Genomic DNA, 10,446 nt, shown 5'->3' with positions numbered 1-10,446 from the left:
TTTTCGTGCAGGTGACACGTAAACGCACCCACTACACTCTCTGAGTGGTTGGTGTTAGGAAGGGCATCCAGCTGTAGAAACTCTGCCAAATTAGACTGGAGCCTGGTGTTGCCATCCGGTTTCACCAGTCCTCAGTCAAATCGTCCAACCCATGCTAGCATGGAAAGCGGACGTTAAACGATGATGATATATATTTGTGTTTCATGTCTTTTCAGTTGATGCAAAACAAAGCCAATATAAATGCAATTAATGAACATGGAAACACACCTTTACACTATGCTTGTTTCTGGAACTATGGTGATATTTCACAGGTAAATAAAAAATTATAATTTTATGTATTTTTTTTATCATCTGATCTAAATATGTTATTTATTCATCATCAAGTTAAATTTCCTTATGCTTGTCCACATCTCTGAGCTCTAATTGTCAAGTTTATTTTTTGATTTGAGCTAATGGAATAATATGAATTAGTCAAATAATAAACTAAATGGATGCTCACTATTATAGGATAATAATTTGGAAACTTGGAAATTTAGCCGACATAAAACTTAATCATTTCGCTATTAGCTAATTGCATTGTTCTGCAATAATGGTTTCAAATTTTGCTACAAGGCCAGCAATTTTGGGGGCAGGGTTAAGTTGATCACATTGACCCCAGTATCCAACTAGTACTTATTTTATTGGCCCCCAAAAGGATGAAAAGCAAAGTCAACCTTGGCAGAATGTAAACACAGACTGTTAAGACAGATGAAATACTGCTTAGCATTTTGCCTGGCATGCTAATGATTCTGCCTGCTTACCGCCTTATTACCTTTCCTTTTATAATAATTAAGAAAATCAGAGGCACTAGCACGGCTGTGTGGTTAAGAAGTTTACTTTACAACAACTTAATTTCAAGTTCAGTTCCAATGCTCAGCATATTGGGCAAGTATCTTCACTATTACCTCAGGCCTTTTGAGTAAATTTGATAGAGGGGGAAACCCTAGTAAGGTGATGTATGTTCATAGAAGGACATATGAAGTTACTTGATTTGACAAACAAGTGTTTATTTAAGACTTTGTAATAAATTATTTCCTCTAATTACTCCTGCTCAATTTTCTAAAGAATCTTTTTACTCTTCAAGCACTTTGTACTCACTGCCCACAGTTCATTGTCATATGCTATCATATATATATTATATACACTCCATATTGTTCTCTACATACACTGCCATACAATACCACCAATCTTGTACATATATTTAATTTAATCCTGCTCACTGGCTTTACATGTCACACGTTTTCCACGCAACTCATAAGACTTCTTTACATTCATTATACATGTTACACTGACATACAACAGCACATCTTTGCTTGTCATGTCATCATATATATTCATGCCATGCACCATCAAGCATTTCACATAATCTTCCATGTATTTACTGTTAACATGTCAAATATAGTCATTTTTGTTTGTATATACTATATCAGAATTTCTATTGACAAGATTACCCATGACTTCTCACTGTCTTAAATACCTGCCACAATGCTAAGAGTAGAGTGAATCCACACTACAGTCATATTATTTAGATGGTGTAGAACCTAATACCTCTAGTGAACTACCAGAGTTCTCCATAGTCTTCAATCAATGGTTAGTTATACTTATAGCTAGTTTATTGCATCTTGTGTAACAAAAGAATCTGATAGCCTGTCAGATAATCAAATAAATTTAATTCCTTTTAATGATATATACAAAAAAGCTTGTCATAGTCACCTGGGAAAATATGTAAATGTTCAATAGAAGTGGAGAAGTATAGGAATTCGATTAATATAATCAGAATATGATTCTCTCACATTTTGATAGATGAATGAAAGACCAGTGGCTAGACAAGATAAACTGAATAGAAATCTGTTAATTAGTAACCTATATAATTTCTGAAAGATATCACTTTTATGAATGACACACCTGTAAAGTACTCTTCTGAAGTGGTTAGGGTATTCGGCTCATGATTGTATGATCATGAGTTCGATTACTGGTAGCACATTGTGTCCTTGAGCAAGACATTTTATTTGCTCCAGTTCATTCAGCTGGCAAAAATGAGTAGTACCTGTATTTCAAAGGGCCAACCTTCTGTGTCATGCTGAATCTCTCTTAAGAACTATATTATGGGTACCTATGTCTGTGGAGTGCTCAGCCACTTGTACATTAATTTCACAAGCAAACTATTCCAATTGATTGAGTCAACTGGAACCCTAGTCATTGTAACCAACAGAATGCCAGTTATATATAGTGGTGGTGGAGGTAGTAATGTTGTTTAGTCTCAAATCAGCCCCGATCAAGCAAACCCATGATAAAAGATGTAACAATCCATTCATTTTGTATACCATGGACTATTTTGTCCAGAGTTTCCTTCATTTTTTTTCTAAAATGAAGTGTGAGTTTGGAGAGATTTGGTTTCTGTATCTAACAGGTTGAGTGACTATGTAGAGGTTCCCTTGTTGACTGATGGGATAGAGGATAGTACTGGTGGTGATAGTGGTAGTCATTATTACATACAGCTGCCAGCTTCTGTGAACATTTAAAGGATAAATACACCAACAACAGGATGTATAGTTTTCATAATTATATGTAGTTGTGTTTCATAAAATGGAGTTCATCTGTTTATACTTAAGACTGTTAGCTTACAATTTGGGTTTCATTAATTTCATCTCATCTTTGTCTTGTATTGGTATACATTGGGTAACCTATCAGTTATCTATTATTTAGTCATACTAGCTGACCACATGCCATCAATAATGATGTCTAATTGTAGCATTTTATATATAAATAAGATACAAAATGAGGTATATAATAATCACTCATACAAACATTCAAATACTTCCCTTGTACACACACACATACATATATATACTCACACAGAGTTGAAATGTTGATTTTTTTTCACCCCTTCCTTCCTTATTCATCTATCACCTCTTCCTTTCTCTCATTGCTATTACTTTCTCTCACTCCCTCTCAGTCAAGGGCTATTACTCTCACTACTCCTCCTTCACTGGATTACTATTTTCTCTCCTCCCCTGTGTCCAATGTGATTCTGGACAAATATACATACGCAAATATGTAAAAACATTACGCTCATTCTTATATTAGGAGATTGTATGTGTGCTAGTAAGCATAGTTTATACAGTTGCTGGAATGGTAATTAATCGACACATTTACAAACCATGCTTGCCTAGAAAATAAGAAATGATTATTTTTAACCCTTTTGTTAGCATATTTCTGCTGAAATAACACTTCCTTTGTTTCAGTTAATTTTGAAAATAATGAAGTATTTAGTATAATTTTGTTGTTATTAAATTAGTGTTTGGAACATAAATTAAAAATAAATTTTGATGGAAGGTTTTAATTCAGATTACTTTAGAAAAGTAAGTTTAGGGTGGTCTCAGGTGGATTGGTAATCAGAATGGTTAAAAAGTAATGTTGTTTGATAATTTAAATTGCAGGATCTTCTTAATATGGGAGCCCAGTTAGGCATTGCAAATATCTTTGATGAAACACCTTTGGATAAAGCAAGACCAGCTCTCAGACAACTTTTAAAAGGTATTCACTTTGTGTTATTTTGTTATTTTTCATGTATTAGAAACCATGACTTTTTGGCTTTTACTTTGCTTCATCATTATCATCATCATCATCGTTTAACGTCCGCTTTCCATGCTAGCATGGGTTGGACGATTTGACTGAGGACTGGTGAACCGGATGGCTACACCAGGCTCCAATCTTATTTGGCAGAGTTTCTACAGCTGGATGCCCTTCCTAACGCCAACCACTCAGAGAGTGTACTGGGTGCTTTTACATGCCACCAGCACGAAGGCCAGTCAGGCAGTACTGGCAATGGCCACACTCGAAATGGTGTATTTTATGTGCTACCTGCACAGGAGCCAGTTCGGCGGCACTGGCAACGATCTCGCTTGAATGTCTTTTAACATGCCACTGGCACAAGTGCCAGGAAGGTGACGTTGGTAATGGTCATGCTAAAATGGTGCTATAAAAAAAGCATTAAGAAAACTATATCATTGTCATTGTTGTCATCATCATCATTTTGATGTCTACTTCTCCATACTTGCATGGCTCAGACAAGATTCATCGATGCACGTTTCTATACCTGGATACTTTTCCTGTTGCCAACCCTCACCTGTTTTTTTTTTTTAGTAAGGTAATATTTCCCGCTAGTCCAGACATGTTCTCATACTGTCTGTATAATGTTGATGTTTCCTTATAACAAGTAGACTATGTCATAAAAAAGATCAAAACATGCACACGCCTGTGCCAAATTGGCTTCTTTTCAGTTTCCATCTACCAGATTCATTCACACAAGGCTATAGGTTGTTCATTGCTAAAACACTTTCTCAAGGTGCACACACAATGACTTTGAACCCAAAACCACATAGTTGCAAACCAAACTTCTTAACTACACAACCATACCTGCACCTGTGTGTATATATATATATATATATATATATATATATATATATATATATATATATATATATATATGTGTGTGTGTGTATGTATATATATATATATATATATATATATATATATATACACATGCACACACACACACAGACACGCATGCACACATTCAATAATTGTTGATATTCCATAGCAGTGGTTCTCAAACAGGGTCCGTATAAAATTTTGTTAAAATATCTATGTGCAGTAAATTGCTTATTCTTCTACAATACACAATTTATTTGAACAATTTATTTTATACTATTCTTGATATTTAATTATGAAAATGAAATAGGATTTTTTTAAGCATAGAATTTTTTTATGAGGGTTTCACCCAAGTAAAATAGGAATCAAAGGGGTCCATAGGTAGAAAATGGTTGAGAACTGCTGTTCTACAGAGTTCAGATGAGGTCTGCTATGGAGCATTGCTCTCACATTTTGGATAATACTGTTGCTGCATACACAGACAAATACACACATGCATGCATGCACATACACACACTTGCAACTTTTTACATGATATCAAGTTAACCCATTAGTGCCCATGGTTTTTTTTACAGACCAGAAGGATAATCCATCACATTTCTGCAACACCTGTATTTTTCTGAGATATCTTTAGTTAGTCATCAAGACTGGAATGTCTTTCAAATATTGTAATAAAATTTTTTTTATATATTTGGTATCAGATAAAGTTGTATAAAAAAAATGATTTTTGGTAATAAATAAAAAAAAAAAAAAATTTGGCACACATACCCAATTAAACACACACACACACACACACACACACATACATACACACACACATAAATACAACAGGCTTTTTTCAGTTGCCATCCACCAAGTTCCTTCACCAAAGTTTTGTTCAGCCTGGGGCTATAGTAGAAGACACTCATAGTTAGACTAAACCCCAAACCACATGGTTGGAAAGCATGTGGTTTTGGGTTCAATCCAACTGCAAAACACTAAGTCTAGTTTCATAGTCTGAAGTAATCAATACACTGTAATGTTTATTGTTATATATTTATTTGTTCTTTTATTGATTTTCTTCATATTTCTCTGTTATTTCATAACGGGCATATACAATGCCCATCTACCCTTCTGCAATGTGAAAAATGCTCACTTTGGAGATTTTAGATTGACAGTGATTGTTGTACCATTTCATCTGTCAATTTTTTCATCACACAAGCATACAGACAAATACAGAGAGAGTAATTTCTTCATTTTGATTCATCATTCTTTAACCCTTTAGTATTCAGATTACTCTGAATACACATTATTTTGCATCAATCATGAATTATCTCATAGTTTTGAGACTTCGATGCATGGTTGTTTAATTTTAGAATGACATTGTGGGGTAGGTGTGAGAGGCCGGATCTGAACAGTTTGATACATAAAATTGGTTAAATATTTGGGCCAAATTTGGCTGGTTTAAATGCTAAAGGTTTACAGTTCAACAGCACAATCAAAATATTTACATTTACATATATTTAAAGTTATTATTTTTACTTTTTTTCTCTCTTTAGACCGTGCTGTCGAATTAGCTCGAGATCTAAAGAAGATTCCTTTCAAAGATCGAAGTTGGCTTGGTAGTAAAACCCGCAGTCGTAAGTATTATATTGCATCTGACCACATGTTTTTGTCTTCTGTCTTAAATAATCACAAACTTTCAAACTACTGTTTCATACCAATAGATATTTAAAATCATCATCATCATCATCATCATCGTTTAACGTCCGCTTTCCATGCTAGCATGGGTTGGACGATTTGACTGAGGACTGGTGAAACCAGATGGCTACACCAGGCTCCAATCTGATTTGGCAGAGTTTCTACAGCTGGATGCCCTTCCTAATGCCAACCACTCTTAGAGTGTAGTGGGTGCTTTTACGTGTCACCAGCACGAAGGCCAATCAGGCGATACTGGCAATGGCCACACTCAAAATGGTGTATTTTATGTGCCACCCGCACAAGAGCCAGTCCAGGGGCACTGACAACGCTCTCGCTCGAAAATCCTTACACATGCCGCAGGCACAAGTGCCAGAAAGGCGACGCTGAGCACAGGTGCCATCACGATTTCGCTTGCCGCAACAGGTCTTCGCAAGCAGAGTTTTGTATCCAATGAAGGAGACGACGTTGGCATGGGTGCCAGTCGTCGAATTTAGTTCGATTTCGATTTCACTTGCCTCAATAAATCTTAGAAAATACCATAAACATAGTTATATATTTTTAACTTGTAAGGAATCATCGTTATTGGATTGGTAAAGTTATTAAGTGTGTCAGACAAAATATCTTTCTGCATTTTTTTCTGGCTCTTTGTTCTGAGTTTGGATCCCACCGAAGTCAGCTTTGTCTATCGTCATTCTAGGGGTGATAAAAATTATGTGCAAATCATGTACTGGAGTCAAATGAGATTTGTCTAGCTTCCTCACCTAAATTTCAGGCTTTGTACATATGCTATAAAATAATTATTTTTATTGGAAAAAATAAAAAAGTGCTTAAAATTGAGATAAGAATTTTTCTAAGTGAGATTTAGCAGGTATTTATGTATTATTAGTAATTGACTGAAGAGTTAGAGGTTGTATAGTGTTTAGCTGTTATTCTAAATGTTAGCGATTCAAAAATCTACTGCATTAACATTAGAAATTGTTCCAATTCATTTATTGATGCAAAATTATTTTCAACTTTTCAGGAGATGCTACATTATCCAGATACACTGGTATTAAGTGTTCGCAACTGAAACTTGCACATGTTCTTGCCAACACCCATTCAGGACGTGTAAGTATAAACTTAACTATTAAAATCCAAAGTAAATTTGATTTTTATGGGTTTTGTCAGAAGGACAGCACAATCACTTTGATGTTGATGTGATTAGTGTAGCCAAACTTTGGAATTTGATGTCTGTAAAACAAAAAATTTATCAAGAAGGGAATTTCAGTGGGATGCTGACATTGGGAGTAGGTATGCAAGTAACAAGTTCTGACCATCAGAAGCTTTTGTTGTAGCAGTAGAAAATATAGAGTTAGGAGTCCACAACATTATGAAGCCAGGCCTTGGGAGTGGATTTCACAGATGGAAACTGAAAGACTCTCGGTATGTGTGTGTGCATGCATGACAGGCTTCTCTTTGGTTGGCGTCTTCCCAGTCTACTCACAAGGTTTTTGATTGATTTGAAGTTGTAGTAGAAGACACTTGCCAAAGGTGCTATGCAATGGGGTTAAAACTGAAAGCACATGGTTGGCAAGCAAGCTTCTTTATTAAAATATTTCAGAAATACTAATTAGAATTTGTGGTTAGTGGTTGGTCTTATTTTGAAACCACCATGCCTGAACCCTCCAGTACAAAACCTCTCAATTTAAAAATTTCATAATTTCATCCAAGACCTTCTTTGTTCTCTTATTCCAAAGATCAACAGAATGTTATCATCACCACAATTGTCATTTCAATGCCCATTTTCCATACTCAGATGAGATGGGTCAGACACAATTTGTTGAGGCAGATTTTTTTCTATGAGGATACCTTTCTTGTCACTAACCCCTACCTATTTCCAAATAAGGTAATATTACCCCATGACTAGACATGTTTTTCATAGAAGATTAAAAGCAAAGGGCACTACTTGCTTGTCACTTGTTTGCAACTATCATGTGATGTCAAAGCAAGGAAACAGTTACACACACACACACACACACACACACATTTGTATGACAGGTTTCTTTCAGTTTGTCTGCCAAATCCACTCACAAGGCTTTAATCGACCTGGAACTATAGTAGAAGACATCTACCCCATACTGGCCAAAATATTAATTATTTTCATATATCTTTGCAAGTTCTTGATTATTTACAGAACTATGTAATGAATGGTATTAGAAATATGCTAATGAAAGCATTAAGCTAATGCATTTAATGGTCACAACTGTTTGATTTTGTTTTTATTTTAGACATTGCAAGGTGTTTGGCAGGGGAGTGAAATTGTGGCCAAAGAATTAAAACTGAGAGAGTGTACTTTAAGAATGTCTCGTGATTTTCAAGAAGAATTTCCTCGATTAAGGTAAGGATCAGAATCCAAAAGTTCCTGCTATAAATGCTTCCAAATAAATGCATTTTTTAATATTTTATAGAAGATTAAGTTGCACAAATTATTTGAACTTTAATTACACTCACTTGCTAGTTATATAATGTTTTAGAAATTTAACATACACTTAGAATATGTCAAAGAACTTACAAAGTTTTATTGAGAATGGAAAAATTATAGAATTATACAGAATCAATTTCCAGTATGGGCCCATATTAGACAGTTTTTTTTTATATTCCAGTTGAAGTTTGCTGCATTATTTGTACACTATTCTCATCATCCACATTATCATCATCATCATCACCACTGTCATTCTTTCTTTTATTCTTTTAGTGGTTTCAGTCATAGGAATGTGACCATGCTGGAGCACTGCTTTAATTTATTTTCTTTGTCTTGTTGTTGCTTTATGACTAGAAGTTGGTCTATGACTGAATTTGTAGTAGCTGATCTTCCCTGAGTGAATCTTTGAATGGTTGATTTGTTTAGTATCATTGTTAGGAGTTTATCCAGTGTTTTTTTTTTTTAATGTTTCACTAGAGACCCCTCTTATATTTCTGATTTCTTATGGTAGGCAGTTGAACAATTGGGAACTAAATATCAGACAAGTACATTAATGTTTTTTGCTCATGATTTTGAAGGGAGTATATTTGGAAGCTGATAGTATCTACCAGTTCATGTATTATCACCATCATTTTGACATCCATTTTTTGCCTTACTGGTAAAGGCTGAATGCTATAATCCCACATATTATCACTCCAATAAAATCCCACTCAAGTACTGGGGTCAATAGTATTAACTAACCCCTTCCTCTCAAAATTACCAGTCTTGTGCCTGAATTAGTAACCATTATATTAGTAACTATGCATCTCCTGTTATTGATGTTACTAATCCTGTATATGTGTGTTTCTTATGTTTATCAAGGCTGAGTGGGAAGGATAACATTGATGGATGTTGTTGTAGTGTTCTGAAGTATTGCAGATGTGTTTGAGTGATGGAGGTGATTGTGCATATAGTGTCAGAGACTTTGGGGATGGAAGCTGCTTGCTGCAGCAATAAACTATGCTCATCTCATGCCCTGATGGTCTTTGGCTCTATTGTGCTGGTGTTCAGTGGGTATGGACTGTGTGTAGCCTGTGGTGATATGTTGTGTTCTATTTTAGAGGTTTTGTAATTTGTTGTGAATTCCAGGCAGGCTTTCAATACTCTCTGATGGATCTAATGAATTGTTTGCTTGCTAATGTTGTTTCTTTCTGTTGGTCAAATACAGAAGGTTTTTCTTACTTTACTATGTCTTGTCTCTGTTCTGGTAGTGTTGCAAAAATGTAACTCTTGGAATTTCTTTTTCTACTATGTGTGTGTGTATGTATAGGGTATGTTTATATCATTGAGTGGGATTGTCAGTCATTCATGATGTTCTTTGAGATTGTTGTATAGAAGGGAGTCAGTGGATTTGGTTAGGTAATTGATTCCAGACTGAAGTAACATAAAAAAAGATTAGGTGAAAGAATTGGAAGACCTGGGATGAGGTGGTGAGGCAAAACCTTCGAACATTGGGCCTCACCGAGGCGATGACTTCTGACCGAGACCTTTGGAAATATGCTATGTGTGAGAAGACCCGGCAAGCCAAGTGAGACCTAAATCCAAGGCCTCTGCCAGGGGTGTAGCCAGCCCACTTATGCATAACATTCCTTTATTGGACACTTAACTCCGCTTGCGAAGACATGGTGAGGCAAGTGAAATCAAAATCGAACTAAATTCGACAACTGGCACCCATGCCAACGTCGTCTCCTTCATTGGACACGAAACTCAGCTTGCGAAGACTTATTGGGGCGAGCGAAAGCGAAATCGGGATGGCACCTGTGCCCAGCGTTGCCTTTCTGGCACTTGTGCCC

General features: G+C 35.7%; 1 protein-coding gene across 2 annotated transcripts in view; it reads left to right on the top strand.

Annotated features, from left to right (window-relative positions):
• The window catches only part of LOC106868884 (integrin-linked protein kinase), an 83,491-nt gene that overhangs the window by 42,166 nt on the left and 30,879 nt on the right, over positions 1 to 10,446 (top strand). For both annotated transcript variants that reach the window (XM_014914335.2, XM_014914336.2), the window contains exons 3-7: positions 216 to 311; positions 3,480 to 3,576; positions 6,012 to 6,092; positions 7,175 to 7,260; positions 8,421 to 8,530. In XM_014914335.2, coding sequence (XP_014769821.1) covers positions 216 to 311; positions 3,480 to 3,576; positions 6,012 to 6,092; positions 7,175 to 7,260; positions 8,421 to 8,530 — 470 coding nt within the window. The remainder of the gene's footprint in view (positions 1 to 215; positions 312 to 3,479; positions 3,577 to 6,011; positions 6,093 to 7,174; positions 7,261 to 8,420; positions 8,531 to 10,446) is intronic.

This window comes from Octopus bimaculoides, chromosome 16 (genome assembly GCF_001194135.2).
Source record: "Octopus bimaculoides isolate UCB-OBI-ISO-001 chromosome 16, ASM119413v2, whole genome shotgun sequence".
In the NCBI taxonomy this organism is placed as follows: domain Eukaryota; kingdom Metazoa; phylum Mollusca; class Cephalopoda; order Octopoda; family Octopodidae; genus Octopus; species Octopus bimaculoides.
This window is presented reverse-complemented; position numbering and strand designations above follow the sequence as displayed.